Consider the following 27,461-nt stretch of genomic DNA (forward strand, 5'->3'; position numbering starts at 1 on the left):
CCACTTACATTAAAAAAATGTAAAAGGTTTTTAATAACATTTATTCTAACTTAGAAATATGTAAAAAAAAAAAAAAAAAAAAAAAAGCTTTCATAAAATGTATTCTATTATTTATTCTAATTTTTAAAAATTATTTAAAAAATGCTCTTTTTCATAACATTTATTATTTTTGAGTGTTTATTGTAACGCAAAAAAGAATTTAAAAAAATGCTCTTTTTCATAACCTTTATTCTAATGCAAAAAAAATTAAAATAAAAGAATTTTCAATTTTATACAAACTGAACAATGAAATCTATGCTGAAATGTAGATATCAACATCTGTCTCTCGCTCTTTCAATTTTTTTATTTTTTTTAATTTATAAAATTAATTATTAATTAAAAAAAAATAAATTGAAAAAGTGAGCGCCAGACGTTGATATCTAATTTCACATTATTCTCACATTATTAAGCGAGACAGAATTATGATCGTACTTTCAAAATGGCGCAGAAATAAAAACTCACTCTTACCCAGTTAAAGTTAAAAATTATTTTATTCATAACGTTAAACACCAGCACATTGTCTCTGTAGTAAATAATGACATAAAAGCGTTGACATAAAAGCGTTACTGTTTGTTTTTCACTTCCGTAACTAAAGTGTCCTAAACGTAAACTAAATGTTACAGTATGTGTTTTTTCTATACGAGTACGAAGACGAATACGTTCAATAACTCACGCGACATGCGATTAAAAAAAGACGAAAAGCTAAAAGCGCATGTCCCGTCATAGCTTTACATTCAGATCAGCTTTTAAAAAAATTACTGTATTATATTGCTAACTCTTGTAATACAGAGCTAGCATAACCCATGAATGCTAACTAATGCTAGCTAGCAAGTTACAAACGTGGCCTGTCCGGCTGTGTCGCTTTAGCTGGTCAAACGTAATGGCTAATGGCAATCTACAAACAAAAAATACAACAATTTTTTTGTCTACTTAATGTCGCAAGCTATCTAGCTAGTCAGTGTATGTTAGGATAATATCAGATTTATTTATTTTTTGCTAATACAGCAGGTAAAATGCGATGTTAGCTATTGAATTTCCAGACGAACCAAAACACGGAACTTCAGGCTAGCTAATAAATGAATAATTCGTCCACTCCTGATGTTGAACCTGGCGAAGTGTCGTGTGTAACTGAATCTTGGCACCTGCTTTATACACGTTCATATAAGTTAGTGATGATAAGTTAGTGATGAGTGACTGGGAATTTCTCTTCATGTGTAATCTGGCATGTTGTAGCACACAGTCAAGTTAAACTCATTAGCGTGTTGTGCAAATTGTTAGCATCGGGCTCGAGCTACGCTAATGCGTGTTCACATGAAGCAGGATTTAATGAGAGGGTTCGGTTTCCGTCGTCCGGCTCGGCTTTGTAACTGAAAAACAGAAAAACAAATTAAACCGTGAGGGAAAAGTGTGATTAAGATGAGCAGGTGATGAACAGTGTAATGATCCAAAGTCACGTTTAAACCTACAATTTAATTCAGAGCAGTGTGTTAGTGCTAAGGAGTAAAAAGACCACACCTACTTCATTCAGACTGATACAGAGGCCACGCCCACTTCACTGAGACAGACAGGCCCCAAGGCCACATCTCCTTTACTGGAAGTCAAAGGCACAGAGGCCACACCTCCTTCAGTGAAGCTAAAGGCACAGAGGCCACACCTCCTTCAGTGAAGCTAAAGGCACAGAGGCCACACCTCTGTACCTGTCAGTCTGAATAAAGGAGGTGTGGCCTCTGCACCTGTCAGTCTGAATAAAGGAGGTGTGGCCTCTGTACCTGTCAGTCTGAATAAAGGAGGTGTGGCCTGTGTACCTGTCAGTCTGAATAAAGGAGGTGTGGCCTCTGTACCTGTCAGTCTGAATAAAGAAGGTGTGGCCTCTGCACCTGTCAGTCTGAATAAAGGAGGTGTGGCCTGTGTACCTGTCAGTCTGAATAAAGGAGGTGTGGCCTCTGTACCTGTCAGTGTGAATAAAGGAGGTGTGGCCTCTGTACCCGTCAGTCTGAATAAAGAAGGTGTGGCCTCTGTACCTGTCAGTCTGAATAAAGGAGGTGTGGCCTCTGCACCTGTCAGTCTGAATAAAGGAGGTGTGGCCTGTGTACCTGTCAGTCTGAATAAAGGAGGTGTGGCCTCTGTACCTGTCAGTCTGAATGAAGGAGGTGTGGCCTCTGCACCTGTCAGTCTGAATAAAGAAGGTGTGGCCTCTGTACCTGTCAGTCTGAATAAAGAAGGTGTGGCCTCTGTACCTGTCAGTCTGAATAAAGAAGGTTTGGCCTCTGTACCTGTCAGTCTGAATAAAGGAGGTGTGGCCTCTCTGCCTGTTAGTTTCAGTGATGGAGGTGTGGCCTCTGTACCTGTCAGTCTGAATGACCACTGTAACTAAAGGCACAGAGGCCACGCCTCCTTCATTCGGACTGACAGCTACAGAGGCCACACCTCCTTTACGGGAAATGAAAAGCCCAGAGGCCACACCTCCTTCATTCGGTTTGACACAGAGGCCACGCCTCCTTTACTGGAAGTGAAAAGCCCAGAGGCCACGCCTCCTACAGTGAGACTGACAGGTACAAAGGCCACGCCTCCTGCAGTGAGACTGACAGGTACAAAGGCCACGCCTCCTGCAGTGAGACTGACAGGTACAAAGGCCACGCCTCCTGCAGTGAGACTGAAAGGCCACACCTCCTTTACTGAAAGTGCAAGCATAGATGCCACGCCTCCTTCACTACAACAGACAGGCATAAAGGCCACGCCTCCATCACAGTGAAGCAGGTAGTGGCCACGCCTCCTTCATGGTGACTGACAGGCTGCAAGTGAATTGTATGTGTGTTTATTATGAGTAAGTGTGTGTGAGTGTGAGAGAGTGTATTGATGTTTTCGGGAGAATGCAAGTGAACATAATAGGCATTGTGGGATACCACAGTGACCTCATAGTGACGTTGCCTTGGTAACCGACCTCATTGAGGTGAGCAAGAAGTAGGGCAGCAAGTGTATGTAAAGTGCTGAAAAAACCTTTACAATTCTCTCGTAAAGAGTAAACGCTTTACACGTAACACACCTCCAGTCAGCTCGTTGGCAGAAGTATTGGCACCCTTCGAGAGAATGCTCTATAATTATGCTACAAATTAAACATTGCTGGATGATTAAAAATTGTCCACGCTAATAATTGGAGGGTGTGAATTATGTGCGTTTTCTATAAGAGTTACTACTACAGCTTCTTAAACAATAGCAAACAATGACTTTTTTTTTTTTTTTTTTTAAATTAAGGGTGCCAATAATTATGGACCATAGTTGACACAGTTGCTTACTACTGTATAATACAACTAATAACAATAATAATAACAATAATAATAATAACAATAAGACTACAGTACAACAGTGATGGTATTTCTAACACTTCATTGTTTCCAGCTGGTCTCGATGAGGTCACGGTTACCAAGGCAACGCTGTGAGGTCACTGAGGTATCCCACAATGCTGAGCTACCATTTCACAGCGAATCCAGGAGCTTGAGTGTAAAGCAGAAGGACAGCGACCCTACAGCAGAACCTTGAGGGACGCCATGTTGAATCACTCGACCTGGAGAACGTGAGGAACCGCCCCCTGGAGCTCTAGAACCCGTTTTACCTCCACATCACACACTCTCTTCTTTATTTTTGGTGTTTTGTCTTTAAATATTTTTTCATCAGCAGCAGTTTCTTTCCCTCTTTCTTTCTTCACTATTTTTGTCTTTTGTCCTTTCTTTCTGCTTCTCTGTCTCCCCCTTTTCTTTCTTTCCTTTTCTCTTTTCTTTCTTTTCTTTTTCTATCCTTTTTTTCTGATCATCTCTCTCTCGCTTTTCTTTCCTCTGGATTTCTATTTCTTTGTTTCTCTTTTCCTGTTTTTTTTTCTGTATTTCTCATCAACTTTTTCTTTCTCTCTCTTCTTCTTTTCTTTCTTCACTGTTTTTGTTTGCTGTTATTTCTTTTTTTTCCTTCTTGTCTCTGCTACTCCTTCTTTCTTATTTACTTTCTTTCTTTCTTTTTTTCTTTCTGCTTGTCTCTCCTTCTCTGTTTCATTCTCACTCATACTTTCTTTCTGTTTTTTTCTCTCCTTTCTCTCTTTCTGTCATTTGGGACGCGTCCTCTTTCAGCCCCTCCTCCTGTATATGCCTGGAGGTGTTTCTGTAACAGGAAGTGACTCTCTCTCTCTCTCTCTCTCTCTCTCTCTCCACTCGTCCTGGTTTCGGCGTGATGATGAAGTGGATCAGGAGCAGGAGGACTTTAGGGAGAACTAAAATAAGAAAGTTCCTCACACAATGCCGTGTTTAGTTCTAGATCAGAGAGAACCGATTTATTCCTGAACTCCATCTGTGTCCTGATTCCAGTACAATAACACCGCAACACCACACCATGTGACCTCTGACCTCAGTTCACACACCATGTGACCTCTGACCTCAGTTCACACACCATGTGACCAGAAAACTTAAAGTTCCAGCTTCACCTCTGACTGTTACAAAGCACTGACACTGGAGACTCCTTCCATCAATGTTACATAAACATATTTCTCCTTAAAGAAAACTTCACCATATCAACAATTACACAAATTTTTAAAATCAGTGGAGCGTTCGCTGTACACGTCCCTGTGAACGAGCTGTTACTATAGAAACGATAACGTATTAGAGCGAGCGCATTAATATAAACCTGCGCTACTGTCAGAGCTGCTGTTCTAGAAAATTAATCAACACCTTCTGACCAAACTTTCTTTCTTTCTTTCTTTATCTATTTTTTTCACAATTTCTATTTCTTTTTGTTTTAAACTTTTCACCTTATTTCCTTTCTTTTTCTATCTTTCTTTCTCTCTCCAATTTCATTCCCTTCTTTATATATTCTTTATAATCAAGTTTCCTTCTCATAAAATTTTCTCATTCTTTCTTTGTATTTTGAATTCTTTCTTTCTTTTTTACTTGCTTTCCCTTTTTCTTTCTTTTTTAGTTCATTTCCTTCTTTCTATATTATCATTCCTTTCCTTTTCTATTTTGCTCACTTCTTTGCTCACATTTTTCTGCTCTTCTTGCATTCTGCATTTTTCTTTCTTTCCTTTTTTCTTCATCATTTTTCTGCTTGTGTCAGTTTTTCTTTCTTTCTCTTCTTACCTAATTTCCTTCATTCATTTTTTTGTTTCTCGCATTCTGTCTTCCTCTTTTCTTTCATTCTTTTTTGCATACTTTTTTTTGCTTGCCTCATTTCTCTTTATTTCTCTCATTCTTTTCTTTCTTTTTTTTCCCATTTATGTTTAAATTTTTTTTTATTTCTCTTCTACTTTACTGTTTCTTTCTCTCTCCTTTTTTCCTATTTCCAGGTTTCTTTGGTTCTTCCTCTTCTTCTTTCCTTCCCTTCATCCCTTCATCACTTTCAGATCAGTGTGTTTAAATATGAATCGATTTATTTTGCAGTTTTTCAGTGTCTCAGTCTCATAATAAACAAACAAACAGATAAATAAATAAAATTGTGTTTGTGGACGTGTGATAATGAGATTAAAGTGGACGTGTAGTGATGATGAGATTAAAGTGGACGTGTGATGATGAGATTAAAGTGGACGTGTGATGAGATTAAAGTGGACGTGTAGTGATGATGAGATTAAAGTGGACGTGTGATGATGAGATTAAAGTGGACGTGTGATGATGATGAGATTAAAGTGGACGTGTGATGATGAGATTAAAGTGGACGTGTGATGATGATGAGATTAAAGTGGACGTGTGATGATGAGATTAAAGTGGACGTGTGATGATGATGAGATTAAAGTGGACGTGTGATGATGATGAGATTAAAGTGGACGTGTGATGATGATGAGATTAAAGTGGACGTGTAGTGATGATGAGATTAAAGTGGACGTGTGATGATGAGATTAAAGTGGACGTGTGATGAGATTAAAGTGGACGTGTAGTGATGATGAGATTAAAGTGGACGTGTAGTGATGAGATTAAAGTGGACGTGTGATGATGATGAGATTAAAGTGGACGTGTGATGATGATGAGATTAAAGTGGACGTGTGATGATGATGAGATTAAAGTGGACGTGTGATGATGAGATTAAAGTGGACGTGTAGTGATGAGATTAAAGTGGACGTGTGATGATGATGAGATTAAAGTGGACGTGTGATGATGAGATTAAAGTGGACGTGTGATGATGATGAGATTAAAGTGGACGTGTAGTGTTGATGAGATTAAAGTGGACGTGTAGTGTTGATGAGATTAAAGTGGACGTGTGATGATGATGAGATTAAAGTGGACATGTGATGATGAGATTAAAGTGGACGTGTGATGATGAGATTAAAGTGGACGTGTGATGATGATGAGATTAAAGTGGACATGTGATGATGAGATTAAAGTGGACGTGTGATGATGATGAGATTAAAGTGGACGTGTGATGATGAGATTAAAGTGGACGTGTGATGATGATGAGATTAAAGTGGACATGTGATGACGATGAGATTAAAGTGGACGTGTGATGATGAGATTAAAGTGGACGTGTGATGATGATGAGATTAAAGTGGACATGTGATGATGAGATTAAAGTGGACGTGTGATGATGATGAGATTAAAGTGGACGTGTGATGATGAGATTAAAGTGGACGTGTGATGATGATGAGATTAAAGTGGACGTGTGATGATGAGATTAAAGTGGACGTGTGATGATGAGATTAAAGTGGACGTGTAGTGATGAGATTAAAGTGGACGTGTAGTGTTGATGAGATTAAAGTGGACGTGTGATGATGATGAGATTAAAGTGGACGTGTGATGATGAGATTAAAGTGGACATGTGATGATGAGATTAAAGTGGACGTGTGATGATGATGAGATTAAAGTGGACGTGTGATGATGATGAGATTAAAGTGGACGTGTGATGATGAGATTAAAGTGGACGTGTGATGATGAGATTAAAGTGGACGTGTGATGATGATGAGATTAAAGTGGACGTGTGATGATGATGAGATTAAAGTGGACGTGTAGTGATGATGAGATTAAAGTGGACGTGTAGTGATGATGAGATTAAAGTGGACGTGTAGTGATGAGATTAAAGTGGACGTGTGATGATGATGAGATTAAAGTGGACGTGTGATGATGATGAGATTAAAGTGGACGTGTAGTGATGATGAGATTAAAGTGGACGTGTGATGATGATGAGATTAAAGTGGACGTGTGGTGTTGATGAGATTAAAGTGGACGTGTGATGATGAGATTAAAGTGGACGTGTGATGATGAGATTAAAGTGGACGTGTGATGATGATGAGATTAAAGTGGACGTGTAGTGTTGATGAGATTAAAGTGGACGTGTGATGATGATGAGATTAAAGTGGACGTGTGATGATGAGATTAAAGTGGGCGTGTGATGATGAGATTAAAGTGGACGTGTGATGATGAGATTAAAGTGGACGTGTAGTGATGATGAGATTAAAGTGGACGTGTGATGATGAGATTAAAGTGGACGTGTAGTGATGAGATTAAAGTGGACGTGTAGTGTTGATGAGATTAAAGTGGACGTGTAGTGTTGATGAGATTAAAGTGGACGTGTGATGATGATGAGATTAAAGTGGACGTGTGATGATGATGAGATTAAAGTGGACGTGTGATGATGATGAGATTAAAGTGGACGTGTGATGATGAGATTAAAGTGGACGTGTGATGATGATGAGATTAAAGTGGACGTGTGATGATGAGATTAAAGTGGACGTGTGATGATGAGATTAAAGTGGACGTGTGATGATGAGATTAAAGTGGACGTGTAGTGATGATGAGATTAAAGTGGACGTGTAGTGATGAGATTAAAGTGGACGTGTAGTGATGAGATTAAAGTGGACGTGTGATGATGAGATTAAAGTGGACGTGTAGTGTTGATGAGATTAAAGTGGACGTGTGATGATGATGAGATTAAAGTGGACGTGTGATGATGATGAGATTAAAGTGGACGTGTGATGATGAGATTAAAGTGGACGTGTGATGATGATGAGATTAAAGTGGACGTGTGATGATGATGAGATTAAAGTGGACGTGTGATGATGATGAGATTAAAGTGGACATGTGATGATGAGATTAAAGTGGACGTGTGATGATGATGAGATTAAAGTGGACGTGTGATGATGATGAGATTAAAGTGGACGTGTGATGATGAGATTAAAGTGGACGTGTGATGATGATGAGATTAAAGTGGACGTGTAGTGATGAGATTAAAGTGGACGTGTGATGATGATGAGATTAAAGTGGACGTGTGATGATGAGATTAAAGTGGACGTGTGATGATGATGAGATTAAAGTGGACGTGTGATGATGAGATTAAAGTGGACGTGTGATGATGATGAGATTAAAGTGGACGTGTAGTGATGAGATTAAAGTGGACGTGTGATGATGATGAGATTAAAGTGGACGTGTGATGATGATGAGATTAAAGTGGACGTGTGATGATGAGATTAAAGTGGACGTGTGATGATGATGAGATTAAAGTGGACGTGTAGTGTTGATGAGATTAAAGTGGACGTGTGATGATGATGAGATTAAAGTGGACGTGTAGTGTTGATGAGATTAAAGTGGACGTGTGATGATGATGAGATTAAAGTGGACATGTGATGATGAGATTAAAGTGGACGTGTGATGATGAGATTAAAGTGGACGTGTGATGATGATGAGATTAAAGTGGACATGTGATGATGAGATTAAAGTGGACGTGTGATGATGATGAGATTAAAGTGGACGTGTGATGATGAGATTAAAGTGGACGTGTGATGATGATGAGATTAAAGTGGACATGTGATGACGATGAGATTAAAGTGGACGTGTGATGATGAGATTAAAGTGGACGTGTGATGATGATGAGATTAAAGTGGACATGTGATGATGAGATTAAAGTGGACGTGTGATGATGATGAGATTAAAGTGGACGTGTGATGATGCGATTAAAGTGGACGTGTGATGATGAGATTAAAGTGGACGTGTAGTGATGAGATTAAAGTGGACGTGTGATGATGATGAGATTAAAGTGGACGTGTGATGATGCGATTAAAGTGGACGTGTGATGATGAGATTAAAGTGGACGTGTAGTGATGATGAGATTAAAGTGGACGTGTAGTGATGATGAGATTAAAGTGGACGTGTGATGATGAGATTAAAGTGGTGTGGATTTTGGTGGATTTTTTACCCTTGGCGTTACAGTGATGGATTGCTGCAGCGGTGCTTTACTGAAATGCCGCTATGACCACGCGGTCACTCAGAGGCTGCGTGGGCCGAAAATTATCTCCCAACATCCCGTCATTCCCTTCAGGAAGCTCCGCCCCTTTAATGTGAGACCGGAGTCTCCGGAATTCCTCGATCTGTGGACAGAAGTGGGAATTTACTCAGTTTAACTCAAAATATAAAAATCGAGAAAGCTTTTCTTACCGTTAGCATCACAGTTTCTTTCCTTTTTTCTACCACCACTTTGCTTTCTCTTCTCATTTTTATCTTCTTTTTTTTTACTTGAAAGCTTTCTTAATTATTTCTGCTTTCTACATTCTCTTTTTCTTTCTTTATTTCTTCTTTCATTTTCCATTCATTATTTTTTCTATTTCCAATTTTGATGTCTTTCTCTTTTTTCTTTTCCCAATTACTATTAATTATTTCATTACTGTTTGTTTTTTTTCTGTCTTTCTCTTCTTCATTTCTTTTTTCCCCAGCTTACTACATTCTCTCTTTGTTTCTTGTTTTATCACTCTTTACTTTCCCTTTTTTTCTGACTTCTCCATTACTGATTCAGTACAAAAACATTTTAGATTCCAAACATTAGTTTTCCAGCACAAAGTGAAAATGTTACAGAAAAATGTTTGTATGTCAGTAAAGAAAGCAGCAGATTCCATAAGAGACACTTTTCAGATAAAAACATAATGAAGGCTGCTGGGTTTCGCTGCAGAAATAAGAAGCGAGTCGACAGTCAAAGTCTCCAGAAGAACTGTGGCTGCTTCTGCAAGATGCTCAGTAACACTTCCAGCTCATTTCCTTATAAAACTGCACACACTGCACCTCAGATACTGCTTTATTTATTTAAAGTGAAGGATCGTCACATTAAATACTGACTTTGTTTCATTTATTACTGTTTACTGCTCTTTATAGGATTTTTTTTATGTAGAAACATTTAATTTCATTATTTTTGAAGGCGTCTTTACTCTACAGCATTTCTTTACACGTGCCTAAGACTTTTGCACAGAACTGTATATTTGAGAAAATGGAGTTTTGTGATGCGTCTTCAGTACTTAAGCGTAACCAAAGTTTTAAAAGCTGAAATGCGGCGAGGAGGTTGTTTACGGTGACGGTGTGCGTAACTAGGCAACAACGTTCTCTTCCGTTACATGATGTGTTGTATAGTATGTCCCAGTATTTGTGTACTCTTTTGCTACACACTCAAAAGTTTTTTCTTCTGAAAAAGAGTACGTACTTTTAGTGCATATTTCAAGTAAGCAGCGAGAATAACGACGATTATGGGATGAGTGTGTCAGAGTCAGCTGAACACCGTCATGTTGCTAATGAAGTTAAATGAAGTGAAAATGTACGACTGAGTGCTCCTGAAACACGTCATCGCGCTGACCGTTACATAAACAAGCCGTAATTTAAAATCAGAGTAAAGCAGAAGTCACGCTGCATTCGATTTACCTCAGAAGAAGGAAGTCGGAGCTCAGAATGACGTCATTTTAGACCTTCGTTAGTTCAAGCTACAGCATGTGGGTGAAAAAAAACATGGACGCCTCCATGTTCTTCTGTTGTTAGCAGCAAGCTAGTCAGCTAGCTGTGCTGAGTGATGTATCTTTACCTCAGAACAGTGAAGTAGGTACAGATTTAACAAGTGAACATGTCTGTGTGTTGATGGATCTCAGGTAATGCGATGCTGTGAGCGGCCATTTTGATTTCACCCTGAACTTGGAGGAACTCGAGTAGGAACGCTGAGTCCTTTGTTTTTTTTTTTCCTGATCAGAGATCGGGAATTACGAGTCCAACTTCTAGTCGAATGCAGCATTATGACTCGACAGGTTTACGTTACGGCTCAACGTATGCTGCGTTCGGATAAAACTCAGAATTAGCCGAACTCTGGCTAGGAAGAAACGCATTAAATTATTCGGAAAAGTCGTAGAGGTGTCAGCAACCCCGAGTCCAGCAAGCGATGTCAAGGCAACATGGCCGCTCACACCGTCAGCAGTAAATAAAATATCGCTTCGCCGTTTTAAATGAGTTTATAGTGCTTTAGGTCAAAGCACACTGACACATTAGTGAGTTCAATCTGTAACACTGACCCTACAGACCGTATCTTCATGATCATTGGTTAGCTTGCTAGCTTTATTGTTGCTAATAAAACACATGCTTTCACTGAGACGTCTCCAACTTTGTAGCTCGAACGCAACGTAATTCTGAGTTCTCACTTAAGTTAAGTCGAATAAGCATCGTAAACAATATGGCTGCCACTAGGGGGCGGATTTCCGATCGTCATATGCAGTGAACATGTGCAGTAAAAATTTTTAAAAATCAGAATTTTTAATAAACTTTCTGTTTTACTCACAACGCTTATTTACATGTTAACTGAGGAAGCTAACATTTAATCGCAATCAGTGATTGTGTAATAATTGTGACAGAACTGAAGCCTCACACTGACGAACTAAACCAAAGACACTATTTTGAGAACGATTAACATGCTAGGAATTTATTATATAATCTGAAATATATCTAAAATGAATATAAACGTATATATATTGTGTTGTTTAGCGTTGTGTTGCGTTTACCTGCATTTGAGAGATAGTTAGCGGGTAGCGGTAAAGGATCCAGGTGACTTTTTCGCTACACGGTGGTGTTGTTAAAGAACCTTCGTACACCCAGTAATCTCTTAATAATGGATCTGAAGTGGGAAAAAAACACACAAACGTGAGTGAAGTTCTTATTACGATTCGTTTTTTCGCATGTTCCAGTCATGAGGAAAACAGAAGCTAGTAGCTAGGCTACAAATGTTCGGATAATTAGCAGTCACCGTCTAATCATCTCAGGAACTAAAAAATCATTTCAGACTGATTTTTAAATATATTCATTTATTTTTATGCATTTTCCAAAAGGTACTTACTACACTTCCTTTACTAAAACACTATCATAATAATATAACATATGTATGTTTATATAATATAAAACAAGTTTAAAAATAGGAGCAGAGACTTATAATAACAACAACACTGAGATTTTTGAGGTTTTATGTTATTTACATGTGAAAAGTTTTACACCAGAATATTATTTAAACATATAACAAATATATGCATGTATATATATATTTATTATTTATTATGATAAAGTGAAAAACTTACCAGGTAATAAAGTGTTAGGATTAAAACAAGGAATTATTTTTGTCTTTCCCTGTAACGACAAAACACAATTATTTGTTACATATTATTTATTATTATTATTATTATTATTATTATTATTTACATTTATTTACATTATGATTTTTAAAGTCAATACTGCAAACAGGAAGAATGAATTCATGACGATCATCGTGTGTGAAACTTTTAAACTTTAAATCACTTATTTATTTCAGATACCAAATTAATGAACGTTTTGTAACGTTTCATATTAAATCCTAATAAAATATTAATCACACTCACAGACAGTCAATTTAATACTTTTTTTAATTTAAAATATATATAAAATAGGATGTAAATCACCTCCAAATCACTTGAGAGCGTTAATGTAAATTTACATAAACTTCTGTTTGTCGTTCTCAAGCTTCACTTACTTTCTACATCACATTTTTTTTTTAAAAATTAAAGTAAAAAAAACTTTTTTTTGTTTGTTTTTTTTGCGTCATACAACACTACAAAACTGAGCACGCTTTCTATGTTCAGAAATGATATTTTCTAAAAATGTCTTCAGAATTACATGATTCAGACATGATGTTAAGAATTTAGGACATTATTATTATTATTATTATCATTATTATTATTATTATTATTATTATTTCAGGTATACTGCTTTAGCCTTTTTTTTTTTTTTTTTTACTTTGTAATATTTGATATTTAGATATTTTGACAGAATTAAATCTCGTATATCATTCAATTTTAAGTAAAAAAAAGAAAGAAAAAGAATCTAGATATGTGTATAATTAATTTATGCTTGAAAGGGTTAGGACAAAAGTAATGGCACCTTATGAAAAAGGAGGAGGAGTTTGTGTGCGTAAATGGTAGCTGAGGCGCTGCAGTGGCTGAGCTGCATTACTGGAATATTTAGTCCTGCAACGCTATTTAACTGAGCACATTTTCTATGTTCAGAAATTATATTTTCTAAAAATGTTTGTCTTCAGCATTAAGTTTCAGAATTTATTATTATTATTATCATTATTATTATTATTATTATTATTATTATTATTATTATTATTATTTCAGGCTGCAGTGGCTGAGCTGCATTACTGGAATATTCAGCACGCTTAGGAGGCGCTCTTTTTCAGCGTTTAGTCGCCATTTTGTCGTTTTCAGCTCTCATTGCCTTTTATGGAGTTTTGTGGGCGTGGCTAGATGTAAATGTGCCGTGAAATCGCTCGGTAGTTTTCAGCTGATTGGCGTTTATCGACGTACACACTCCAGAACGAAGAAAATCAACATTACGGAATCTAGCAGGATTTTTTTTTTCGGTTTTTAGTTTAGTTTGTCCGAAAACATTTACATACTATACTAAACAAAAAAAAACTTAAAAAATACTGATAAATGAGGACGAGTCAGTGGACAGTGTATTTATTTAAAAAAAAAAAAAAAAAAGTGTTGTTTTTACAACCTATATTTAAAAAAAAAAAAAAAAAAAGCTAAATGAGACAAATTTAAACAAGGTTAAGGAGAGGTTTAAGTGCAGCATTAATTAGCTACAGTAATCATTAGGTCAGGGGAAGGTCCTCACGAAGATACAATAACGTACATATGTGTGCGTGTGTGTATCTTACTTTATACTGCAGGTCCTGTAACACCTCTGTAATAGCCTTCAGTCCCAGATGCTCCTTACCGATCTGCACAACACCAACACACACACACACACACACACACACATGAACACACTAACAGAAGTAACACACACACACACACACACACATACACACACATACACACACACACACACACACACACACACACACACACACACACACTTGTGTTTGTGTATGGAACTCCTGGTCAGACCTGGACGAAGAGTGCGATGATGAGGATGCCGTTCTTCTTGCCCATGGCATCGTCCAAAGTGTTGAACAACGTGCTGTTCCAGTGGATCAGATGCAGCTGCAGAACACACACACACACACACATATATACACACACACACACACACATATATACACACACATATACACACACATATACACACAGACACACACACAGACACACACACACACACACACACAAATGATGCAGAGTTACAGTTACCACCTTCGAGTTTTATTATTATTTTCCTATAACAGCACGTCCCCCAAGTGTTTTATTCCTCTTACGCCACATCAATTTACCAACGATTGTAATTTTTATTTATTATAGAACGATTTGTGAATGTTTGTGAAACAAGTTAGTTCCTGTTCCCACTTACATTATAGCAGCTATAAACAGTCGTTCCCTCACCAGCCTCTCTTTATTCTCTCTCTTGAAGTTAATAAGACAAAAAAACAACGTAGCTTGAGATTGTTGTTACCGAAATAAAGAAAAAGAAGCGTAAACTCCTCTGTCCTGAAGATGCTGGAAAACTTAAAGTTACAGCTTTACCTCTGACACTGGAGACTCCTTCCATAAATGTTCCATAAACATCTCATTACTTTAAGAAAACTTCACCCGATTTTTAAAATCTGTTTATTATTAGCGCAGCGTCCGCTGTACACGTCCCTGTGCATGAGCTGTTGCTATAGAAACGATAACGTATCAGAGCGAGTACATTAATATAAACCTGCGCTACTGTCAGAGCTGCTGTTCTAGAGAATTAATCAACACCTTCGGACCAATCAGAGTCCAGGATTTAAAAGCACTGTGATGTACACTGCAGTAAAATACTAAATCAGGTTTAAGTGTGTTTTGTTTAATGGACAATGGTTTACAGTCCCTGTGTGTGTGTGTGTGTGTGTGTGTGTGTGTGTGTGTGTGTGTAAGGTGGCAGGTGTGTAGGACGTATGTGTGTGTGTGTGTATGTGTGTGTGTGTGTGTGTGTGTGTGTGTGTGTGCGTGCTCAGGGCTTTAGGTTTTAGCCCTCTGCATTATTTAAAGAGCTCTCAGTATTGTTCGTGTGTCAGCGTGTCATGTTCAGTAAAAAATAAACACACACACACACACTCACACACACACACACTCTCTCTCTCTCACACACACACACCACCTAAACACACACTTCATCAGACGTAGTATCCGAGTGTGTGTTGTGACATTTAAACGCTGAAAAACATGAAGCTAAATGACAATTTTCATAAAAACTCATTATCCTGTTTGTTTATTTGTTTGTTTATTGTTTTGCTAACGCTTCTGTTATCTCTGTAGTGTTTTGGCTTTAATAACTAGCGAGTGTGCTAACTGCTTAATTCATCAGCTTGCTATAGCATGCTAACTGGCTAGTTTCCCCCAACACAACAGAATGCTAAATGGTTGAATCACAGCTAGCTAGCTAGCTAGCACGTAGCTGCCAGTTTGCTTACTGGTTCATTTAATTCATTAAATAGCTAGCTTGCTAACTGTAGTGATTTAATTTAATAGTGGAATTGCTAATTAGCTAAATGTGCTACTGTTAAAGTTTTGGTTAATAATATTTTAATATTCTTCTGCTAAATGCTAATGGTAGCTATTGTTTAGGTTTGACTGTTTGTTGTTTGTTTGTTTGTTTGTTTGTTTGTTTTACTTTTGTAGTGTTTTGGCTGGTTTACTAACTAGCTAGCATGCTAACTGTCTATTTTCCTAGTGTGACAGGGTTAATTTGCTAGCTTGTCTAAGTCATGGTTTAATTTGATGATGGAATCGCTAACTAGCTAATGTGCTACTGTTAAAGTTTTGGTTAATATTAATATTCTGTGCTAAATGCTAATCACCAGTGTTTAGCCTCGACTGTTCTTTTTACCTCTGTAATGTTTTGGCTGTTTAATTAGCTAGTGTGCTAAATGGTTAATTTGCTATCTAGCTAACTAGTTACTTCACCAACTAGCTAGCTTGATAACTTTCTGTTTTGCTAACTGAGTAGTGATTTAACTTGCTGGTTGGTACTGTTATGGTTTCAGTGAATGTTAATCTTCTCATGCTAAATGCTAACAATTGCTGAGTAACTGACTGCCTTAAAAGTGCTCACTGGCTGTTTTGCTAACTCATTAGTGTTGTGGCTGGTTTAATACCTGGCTAGTTGCTAAATTTTAAACATTTGGTGATTGTTAATATTCTGCTGCTAAATGCTAACACTAGCAGAGTTAGCGAGTTGGATAAAGTGTTGTTTTGGAAGGTGATATTAGCATGAAGTAAAAGTTTGCTAGTAAAAATAGCAGGTTTGCTGTCAGCACATAATTAAGAAGTTGGTGAAAATCAGTCTTTTGCTAACATTAGCTAATGAAAGTTTTATTTTTAATTTCAAAACAGTGATTTAATTCATGCTAGCTTTACGACTAGCATCTGATTAGCGTTTGAAATAAATAAAAAACAGTTTGTGTTCAAGTGCTCACTCTTCTGTTTTATGTGGTTTTTAAAATCAGGATCTAACGCTAGCAGTGAACGCTTACGGGAAAGATGCTAATTGTTTGCGGATGAGAAGTGATTAGCACTCAGTCAGGAGGAGAAACAGAAATAAAAGCGCTAATTGATGGTAATGTTCTCTGGAAATTACAGCGAATGGAGCAGTGAAGATTTCCTGAGAAGCTGCTGGTGGTTAATAACGTCAGCGTGAGAGACACGATCACTTTATTCCTCTCCGTCGTTCACGTTAAACTCGTCTCACGTCACGTTTCTAATCATTTCACTCGTGTTTAAGAAGGAAATGATCTAAGTTTGAGTTTGAGTTTATACAAATCAGATGTAATTCTTCACATGAACTCGGTTAAAGCTCTCGGTTTATCAGAGGATCAACTGATACTCAGTTTTACGACAGAAATAAATCAGTTCTGTGAAAGAAAATTTTTAAAAATTAGACCTTTCTTTTTTTTTATGTAGGTTGGTTTTTATTTTTTAAACACAGATTGTTAGAAATGTCCTGTTTTTTCGCAAACATTTTTTTTTTTTTAATTTAGACAAATTATTGGTTTTTGGACACAAGTCTATTTTTCTCAACATTGTGTTTGGCTGCAACTTTTTTTTTTTTTTTGGGACATAAACTCTTTTTTTTTCATGAGTTTATAGGACATGAGTTTCTTTTTATTTGTTTGTTTTTTTGTCTGATCCAAGCTGTTTTTTTTTTTTTTTTTTTTTTGTGGTTCTTTTTCTTCAGTATGAGTTGTTTTTTTTTGGCAACAACATTTTATTTTATTTAAATTTTTTTTTGACATGTTGGGTTTTTAAATTTATTTGGACACAAACTTTATTTATTTATTTATTTTCATTTTTTTTCCAAAGGTTTTTTTTTTTTGCTTTCATTTTTTCACAAGCTCTTTTTTTCGTGAGTTGGGTTTTTTAGGACACAAGACTTTTTTATTTGTATGTTTTTATTTTGTTTGTTCCAAACTGTTTTCTTTTTTTTTTTTTTTTTTTTTGGCGACGATTTTTTTTTCCCTTGGATTTTTATTTTTTTAGATACATTTTTCAACACAAGCTCTTTTTCCATCAGCTGGATTTTTTTAGGATGTTTGGTTTGTTTTTTTTTTCCAGCTTTTTACTTTTCTGGACACCAGTTTGTTTTGTGGTTTCTTTTTTTTCTTTGACCCAAGCTGGCTGTGTTCTGGACACAATGGTTTGTTTTTATTATGGTTTTCTTTCTTTCTTTCTTTCTTTCTTTTTTTTTAATTTTGGACGTAAGTGTTTATTTATTTATTTATTTTTAACTTGTAGATAGTAGTTCTTTTCCTTCCCAGTTTGCTTCACCAAGTCATCCAAATTGTCCCAAGTTGTTCCAATGCCCAATTAATATTCTAAAACTGTGTGTGAGTTTGAGAGAGAGAGAGAGTGTGTGTGTGTGTGTGTGTGTGTGTTTGTGAGAGAATGTGTGTGTGTGTGTGTGAGTAACTGACCTCCATGAGTTCGTGTGTGTGAGTTTGTCAGAGAGTGTGAGTGAGTGAGTGTGTGTGTGTGTGAGAGAGAGAGAGAGAGAGAGTGTGTGTGAGTTTATGTGAGTGTGTGTGTGATTGTGAGAGAATGTGTGTGTGCGCATGTAAAACTGACCTCCATGAGTTCGTGTGTGTGAGTTTGTCAGAGAGTGTGAGTGAGTGAGTGTGTGTGTGAGAGAGAGAGAGAGAGAGTGTGTGTTTGAGTGTGTGTGTGTGTGTGTGTGTGTGATTGTGAGAGAATGTGTGTGTGCGCATGTAAAACTGACCTCCATGAGTTTGTGTGTGTTTGTGAGAGTGTGTGAGTTTGTGAGTGTGTGAGTGTGTGAGTGAGAGTGTGTGTGTGTGTGTGTGTGTGTAACTGACCTCCATAGGAAAGGCCTTGAAGTTAACGGTGTGCTCGGAGCCTCTCTGGTTCTCTTTGCCCCAGTGGAAACGAACCTCATGCAGCTCGAACTCGTGATCACTGGGCAGAGGGCCTCCGGTCACCACTGCAGCCGGAGCACGAGGGAGAGACGGAGGAAAAACATGTTTAAAGTGTTTTAAAAAAAAATGTATTGTTTAAAATCTGGCATGAAATGAAACTCAGTCAGACGGTTGATTTATAGTCGGCGCGGTGAACTGACTTCCTGTTCGGTCGGTACTGGTGCATGCTGGGTACCTGATTTGGACTTGAGCATGATCCTGACGGTGTGTCCATCGTTGATGACCTCACAGTCTCGACACACCACGTAGTTGGGCGTTAAACCGACTTCCAGCAGTCTGGGGTCGTAACGAGCCTCTCTCGAGTTCAGGTTTATGGGAGACTGATTCTCTCCGTTCGCTTCCGGGAAGAGCAGACCCCACTCCACACCTACACACACACACACACACACACACACACACAATTATCTTCCTCAAATTACTGTTTTCATGAAAGTTCCTGTTATCACTTACATTATAGCAGCTATAAACAGTCTTTCCCTCATTACAGACTCTCTCAAAGTTAATAAGACAAAAAAAAAAATGCAGGTTGTTGTTTTTTTTTTGTTTTTTTTTTGTAACCAAGAAACTGCACAAATAAATAAATAAATAAATAAAAATTAAACTCCTATCCGGAATTAAACTTTCTATCTGGAATTTATATATTTCAACTTTGTGATAATTGTTAAAAGCGCTACACAAATCAAACAGAACTGAAGATGTCTTTACAGCTTTACCTCTGACTGTTACAAAGCGCTGACACTGGAGACTCCTTCCATCAGTGTTACATAAACACATTTCTCCTTACTTTAACAAAACTTCATCACATCAACTATTTATAAAATCTGTTTATTATGAGCTGTTACTATAGAAACGATAACGTATTAGAGCGAGTGCATTAATATAAACCTGCGCTACTGTCAGAGCTGCTGTTATAGAAAACTAATCAACACCTTCTGACCAATCAGAACGCAGGACTGTGGTGTAAGCCCTTATATGTGCTCCTTATCGAGGTTCATTTATTTTAAGGCTAAACTGTGCATTTGCTTGACGCTCTTGTGGCGCCATCAAGGGGAAATCATAATTAAACACATAAACACAACTTTAATTCGCTTTTTTTTTCTTTTATTCGCACCACATACACCGTCTCCAGATAAAGCTACAAACTTCAGTGTTTTTTTTTTGTTTTTTCCTGAGAGTGCAGTGAAAACGAAAAGGTCAGTTCTCTGCTCTGGTAATAGTGTGTAACATGAAAGTGCAGCGTAATCAGACTGAGATCAGACCTGTGTGGAGCAGATTAGCATGAGTGCTGAAGTTTCTCTCTCAGGGACAAGTACGCCCCCGAAACCGCAAACGACCTTCAGAGAACAAAACAAAGTGTCTGGTTGAAGGCCACAATACACAAAACGAGGTCACGGAACAGTTGCGGTCGCACACAAGTGCTGATTTTACTCCGACAAAGAGAGTGCATCGCACTCCATCCTCTCTTACTCCATAACTAATCTATCATCATCATCATCATCATCATTATTATTATTATTATTATTATTATTCGATGCAATTGAAGGGTGTGGTTTGACTCAGACTGTTAATCAGATAAACAGCGCAGTGTCGTGATTGTGTACAAGCAGCAGATGCAAGTGCAGATTTTATTGTACAAAATGCAACACAAACAAACAAAACAGTGAAACAAGAACCAGAAAAATAAACAATAGATATAATGCGAAAACAGGAAGACTATGAGCAAGGATGTAGCACACACACACACACACACACACACACACACAACGCATGCACACAACAACGACGTGTGCGCACACACACACACGACAACAACGCACATGCACACACACACAACAACGCACAGACATACACACCACAACACACACAACAACAACGCACGCACACAACAACAACGCACGCACACACAGACGACCACACACAACATGCACACGACAACACGCACACGACAACACACACACGACAACGACGCACACACAACACGTGCGCTCACACGACGATGACACGTGCATACACACAAGACAACACACACACAACAACGACGCACCACACACAACACATACACGACAATGACGTGCACACACGCACAACCAACACACACACCCACATGACAACGACGCACACATGCACACACACGACAACGACACACACACGACAACGGTGCATGTGCGCACACACACACGACAAGGATGCACACACTCACTCTCACACACAACAACAGAGCACACACACGACCACATGACATGCCAGGGCTGATGGGTAATATAGTTCAGCACTCCTTTGGCACCATCACGACACACTAGTAGCGACTCATGATGGAAAACTGCACTGTGTCTGTTTCAGTTAAAGATGTAAACACTAGAAAAGTTGTGTAGTGTGTAGTGTGTAATGTGTAGTGTGTAGTGTGTAGTGTGTAATGTGTAATGTGTAGTGTGTAGTGTGTAATGTGTAATGTGTAGTGTGTAGTGTGTAGTGTGTAGTGTGTAGTGTGTAGTGTGTAGTGTGTAATGTGTAGTGTGTGTGTGCTGACGGGCTCAGGAGATCACACACCCACTTTAATCACCTCTTTAATTATTATTATTAACATTAATATTATTCCTGACACTTTATTACAAGCCTATTGAATCTTTTTTAAGGAAAAAAAATTCAACCAATTTCTCTTTCAGACCAAAGAAAGTTCCCTTTTTTTGGCCAAAAATATTTGGTGGTTAGCCAAAAGTTTGTGCACCGCTGACCATCTCACACACACACCACAGTTGATAATGTCAACAAAATAGACTTCATGTGAAAATGCTAATGAACGTCCTGGTTACACAGTTAGCACTTTCTGACTCTGTAGCACACAGTTACAGAAGGGAATGATTTATAATCGCACTATCGGGTCTCACTCAGGTGAGGATGGGTTTCTTTAGAGTCTGGTTCCTCTCGAGGTTTCTTCCTCATGATGTCTCAGGGAGTTTTTCCTCACCACCGTCACCTCTGGCTCAATCATTAGGGATAAATTTATATGTTTAAAATTTATATCCTGAGATTATACATTTCTGTAAAGCTGCTTTGTGACAATGTCCATCATTAATAGTGCTATACAAATAAAAGGCTCAGTTTTGCAGTGAAACGTCCAACATTTTGGACTTACTGAACCTCAGTAAAGAAACCACGGCTGTGTTCCTCACATACAGGTCTCACTAATGGACCAGCGGCTCATAGACAGCTGATAAAAGTTCTAGGGAAATAAAACAGGAATAACTAGATTCCCAAGTTCGCATGTCCTTCTGTCCTGTATAAGTCATGTGATCTCGTCTCTGCTGCTTCCAGCCAATAAGAACTCACTGAGCTGGACTTACATCAGCGAAGAACGACGGCTTTCTTCTTTTCTGTGTCTTTAATGAAGAAGCTAAATAAAGATCCTCAGAGCTCCAGAGTCCCATCGCTATTAACGTTCACGTTCCTGTAAGACTCAGAAACTCCTCGAGGGATTTCACGATGCTCTCATTTCTGCTGTGCTGCTTTTTTCCCCCCACCTTGTTCTCCTTACGATTTAACCTCACTTGTTCTTGTTCTGTAAATTTACTGACCGAGTTCTGAAGAGCAGGAGGTAAATCCTCATCATCTGGTCAAACGAGCTGCATTTAAAACAATTCATAAAAATCCTTAAAAAAAAAAAAAAAAAGTACAAAGGTTAGGTTTAGAGTTAGGGGAGGGGTTTGGGGAGGAGTTAGGGTTTATATATATATTTTTAAAACTTCGTTCGTAAGAAATAGATGGGAAATACGAGAACACTGTCTTTATTCACCCCTACAGTGGTTCTCTGACAGTTCTGGGGTTTGAACCCACCACCTTCTGGTCGCTAGCTCAAACTCCTCGTTGGTGGATCGTACAGTGGTAACGTTAGCTAGCTAGCTTATTTAGGTTGTTCTACGGATTTGCACCAAGCGATAGTAATCAAACAGCGAAGCAATTTTGTGAGCAAAACATCAAACGGAGCTCCACTTCAGTGAACCCTGACGCTCCAATTTTGCATTTCGCAAATTCAATTTCAACACCTTCGAGAGGGGCGGAGCTTCATAAAATCCCCCGAAAAAAAGTTGGAATTGCTAAAGTTACTACGTCAACGTCAATTCTACCAATTTATATTGCTAACTGCCCCAAAAACAAAGTACTTAAATTTTTCAATCCTATTTTTAACACACAAACTGCACATTTATAGCATGATTGTGGTCTTAGCACAAAAGTATCGGCACCCTAATATTAAAAAAAAATATATTAATCAATGTCTATTTTATGGTTTCTGCATTACTGTCTCAGTAGAAGTGAATAAATTTTAGGTTTCTTATATGTTTGGATTTTAAAACAAGAAAAATTAAATCTTACTCCAAGTTTTAAAATCATTACATTGGCTTCTGATTATTTAGATCAATTTTATTTCTCTTTTCCTTTTCTTTTGCTTTTATGTCATTAATGCTAGTGGTCTATATGTTTATCGTGACATTTAATTGTAATTTTTGAGTATTTTACTTCCAGTAATAATCTTGTTTTAATTATAAACGCTTTTTTGTGTTATGATTGTCTCAAGTGACATCAAAGTGTGCTAGATTAATAAAACATTATTATTATTATTATTATTATTATTATTATTATTATTATTAATAGTAGTAGTGGTAGTAAATGCATCAAAATTCAAAAACTTAGTAGAGGAATAAAGGAACTTTTTAATTAAACTGTTTAAATAAATATTCAATAATTATAAATAAGTGATCTAAAAATAAATAAATAATTAATTTCCCTCACTAATGGACCAATGGCACGTTACACAGACGCATTTAAACTAGACGTTTATAATTTATAGATAAAACCCTAATGCTCTGATGTTCCTGCAGAACCAAAGGAACCAGGTCAGGTTCTCCATGATGCAGGAAAATCTTACAGAAAACTGTACGACTGAGAACCTGAGAGTTTAACTGCAACAAAAACCAGATTCAATGACTGAATCTTTGCGTTACAGAAATCTTCTTCACGCCTGAGACTCGTGCACACGTGCAGTATGTGGTGCAGGTTTAGGATCGAGACGCTACGCAAGCAGAAATAAAGCAGAGTGACAAACACAGCATAGATTTCACCAACATCCCCTTTTTTATTTTGCTCCGAAACAAAAAACCGCTGGTGGTGAAATTGCTGCTGTGAGTTACAACGAGCATGAAGATGCCGAGTTCTGGACTCTGATTGGTCAGAAGGTGTTGATTAGTTTTCTATAACAGCAGCTCTGACAGTAGCGCAGGTTTATATCAATGCACTCGTTCTGATACGTTATCGTTTCTATAGTAACAGCTCGTTCACAGGGACGTGTACAGCGAACGCTCCACTGATAAAAAACAGATTTAAAAGATCCTTGATATTTTCGTTGAGATGTTTATTTATGTAACATTGATGGAAGGAGTCTCCAGTGTCAGCGCTTTGTAACAGTCAGAGGTAAAGCTGTAACTTTAGGTTTTCCAACATCTTCAGGACAGAAGAGTTTACGCTTCTTTACATTTCTTTTTTTTGAGAGAGAGAGAGATAAAAGAGAGGCTGGTGAGGGAACGAGTGTTTATAGCTGCTATAACGTAAGTGAGAACAGGATCAACATTAAATGTAACTATAAAAGGATAAAAAGTATAACGCATCATTCTTAAATAAATTAGAAACTATAACTGCTGTGGTGTAAGAGGAATAAAACACTTAGGGACGTGCTGTTACGGGAAAATAATCATCTTCATGGAGGTATCAGTAGCTCCACATCACCTCCTGACTGTAGATTCATTTCCTGTAACCGCATGCCCCCCTGAGTGTTTTATTCCTTATTCATTTAACTTCCTAATTCTTTTGTTTAAAGCTCCTTCAGCCGTTGGTCATATTGCAGTATTTAATATTTATTATTATATTTAGGGATTTAGTGTGTGAGTAGGCTGCATGTTTATATATGTATATATTTATCTTTATTTTAATAATTACAATGAAATTAAAGATGAGAACTATAAAAAAGGGAAAACTACTTTGAGAGCACATTCATACTGTCAGAAGCAACACATGTATTATTTAATAAAAATAAATAAAATCACACTTTATAGTAAGTTGTATGGGAGCCAAGCCAAACTCTACATTCATTAGCGTCTCTGTTAGAGAAGCTTACAAATGAAAATACTCGTCTTTTACTGTTTACTGCCGGTGTGTTTGCACACATGATAGGCCGTGCTGTAGTGTGTGTATGTGTGTGTGTGTGTGTGTGTGTGTGTGTGTGTGTGTGAGTGAGACGGATGTTGGTCAGGTAGTGTAAATAAGACACTGTGTTTGATTTGCTGTTAAAGAAAACCATCATGTTTGAATAAGGCGAAGACACACACACTAACGATGGACACGAGACATTATGTTCTCAAGTTTCATCGTTTCTCATGCTAGTAAAAATGATTCCTCAGTCAGAGTGACATTTCTGTCTGCTGTGATTTCTAAACGAATACACACACACACACACACACACACACACACACACACACACACACACACACACGCTGTCTAGTTTAGCGAACAGGATTATGGGATGCCTGAGAAGGACACGAGGTGCTGTGTGTCCATAATAAGAAAGACTTCTGTCCTTATTCTGCTTTCTAAATGGGACAGGCTTTATCTAGGAAGCGTGAGAATGTCCCCTACCTAGGCAGCCTACTCACACACTAAATCCCTAAATATAATAATAAATATTAAATACTGCAATATGACCAACGGCTGAAGGAGCTTTAAACAAAAGAATTAGGAAGTTAAATGAATAAGGAATAAAACACTCAGGGGGGCATGCGGTTACAGGAAATGAATCTACAGTCAGGAGGTGATGTGGAGCTACTGATACCTCCATGAAGATGATTATTTTCCTGTAACAGCACGTCCCTAAGTGTTTTATTCCTCTTACACCACAGCAGTTACAGTTTCTAATTTATTTAAGAATGATGCGTTATACTTTTTATCCTTTTATAGTTACATTTAATGTTGATCCTGTTCTCACTTACGTTATAGCAGCTATAAACACTCGTTCCCTCACCAGCCTCTCTTTTATCTCTCTCTCTCTCAAAAAAAAAATGCAAAGAAGCGTAAACTCGTCTGTCCTGAAGACGCCGGAAACCTTAAAGTTACAGCTTTACCTCTGACTGTTACAAAGCACTGACACTGGAGACTCCTTCCATCAATGTTACAACTTCAGTGTAAACTTCATCATATCAACCATTACACGTCCCTGTGAGTGAGCTGTTGCTATAGAAACATATCAGAACGAGTGCATTAATATAAACCTGCGCTACTGTCAGAGCTGCTGTTATAGAAAACTAATCAACACCTTCTGACCAATCAGAGTCCAGAACTCAACAGCGCTGATATGTTTGACTCCATTACATGTTTTTAAGAAGAAGAAGAAAGAAGGAAAACGAATACAAGTCTAGGGGAGGTGGGGTTCCTTCGCTCCCTCTCTCCTTCCTTCCTTTCATTCTTTTTTTTTCTTCGTCACTTCAGACATGAATACGAACACATTCAACCTGCTGAACTTTTTTTCTTGTTAAGAAATACTTTGTAAGCACGTTATACCACACACACACACACACACACACACACACACACACACTAGAGAGAGAGAGAGCATTGTGTTTGACAGTAGCTCTGTGACTTTCTAAGCACAATAAGGTGTGTGTTCAGAGTTCGCTCTCGTATTTCACTCAGAGATAAACGAGTGCAGATCTTTCGCTCGGTTCTTTACCTTCCTCGTAGCCCCAGTTCAGCTCTTCTTTCCCAGGTACGGAATCGGACTCCTCCATCATGGGGTCTGCCATACTGACGTTCCCTTCTTCCTTCCTCTGGCTGCGTCCTAAATCGTGTGTGTGTGTGTGTGTGTGTGTGTGTGTGTGTGTGTGTGTGTGTTCACTTCAGAGCCATAAAACCAAGAAAAAAAAAATCCTAAAAAACTTGACCAACAAAATCACATCCAAAGAGCTTTCAGTCTCTTCTCCTTCCTCTCGTCACTCCTTCACTCTTCTCCTTGTTCCCTTTCTCCCTAACACACACACACACACACACACTCACTCTCTCTCCACACACACACACACACACACACACGCACGCACGCACACACACACACACACTTTCGCTCTCTCTCTCTCAGACACACACAAACTCACACACACTTTTCCTCCTCCAGGTGACTCAAGGCTGCAGAATGACCTCCTCTCTCTGCTCCACGCCATACACCGGTTTCAAAACTCCTTTTCCCGGCTGAAGCAGAGCAGACTGAGTCTCTCTCTCTCTCTCTCTCTCTCTCTCTCTCTCTCACACACACACACACACACACACACACACACACACACACACACACTATGATTGGTTGTAGGCGGTGACTCTCAGAGCACTGTAGCAGCACGTTAAAAACAGCTGAGCAGCTCAAACTGGTTAACAGTCCAACCACGAACACACAGAGACACACACACACACACACACACACACACACACACACAGACACACACGCACACACACACAGACACACACAGACACATACAGACACATACAAACACAGAGACACACACACACACACACACACACAGGGGAAATGGGTGAGGTTATAAAACACTCAATGAGAAAAAAATAAAAGAAAAGCCTGAAGAAAGAGAGGGAGGAAAGTAGGAAAGTTATATAATAGAAAAAGAAAGACAGACAGAAGGAAAGATAAAAGAGGGAGAGAA

At 38.1% G+C, this 27,461-nt stretch overlaps 1 protein-coding gene across 1 annotated transcript; it reads right to left on the reverse strand.

The window, feature by feature from the left end:
- Positions 1-511: 511 nt before the first annotated feature.
- On the reverse strand, positions 512-27,139 carry ca8 (carbonic anhydrase VIII). The gene is made up of 9 exons (XM_053239984.1): positions 26,486-27,139; positions 18,893-19,084; positions 18,598-18,722; positions 14,216-14,311; positions 13,984-14,046; positions 12,362-12,410; positions 11,795-11,907; positions 9,193-9,364; positions 512-1,406 (listed from the first exon to the last, which is right to left on the reverse strand). Exons 1-8 carry the CDS (start codon positions 26,556-26,558, stop codon positions 9,230-9,232), a joined length of 846 nt encoding a protein of 281 aa, XP_053095959.1. The 5' UTR covers positions 26,559-27,139; the 3' UTR covers positions 512-1,406; positions 9,193-9,229.
- Between the last annotated feature and the right edge of the window lie 322 nt (positions 27,140-27,461).

This window comes from Pangasianodon hypophthalmus, chromosome 14 (assembly GCF_027358585.1).
Source record: "Pangasianodon hypophthalmus isolate fPanHyp1 chromosome 14, fPanHyp1.pri, whole genome shotgun sequence".
Classification (NCBI taxonomy): Eukaryota; Metazoa; Chordata; class Actinopteri; order Siluriformes; family Pangasiidae; genus Pangasianodon; species Pangasianodon hypophthalmus.

Excerpts from the sequence above, each read along its gene's own strand:
- ca8 (XM_053239984.1), bottom strand. The coding sequence starts at position 26,558 with ATGGCAGACCCCATGATGGAGGAGTCCGATTCCGTACCTGGGAAAGAA. Across the intron at positions 14,312-18,597 it reads TCAAGGCCTTTCCTATGGAG|CTGCATCTGATCCACTGGAA; the intron begins GTCAGTTACACA and ends TGTGTTCTGCAG. Across the intron at positions 12,411-13,983 it reads TACAGGACCTGCAGTATAAA|GGAAAGACAAAAATAATTCC; the intron begins GTAAGATACACA and ends TTGTCGTTACAG.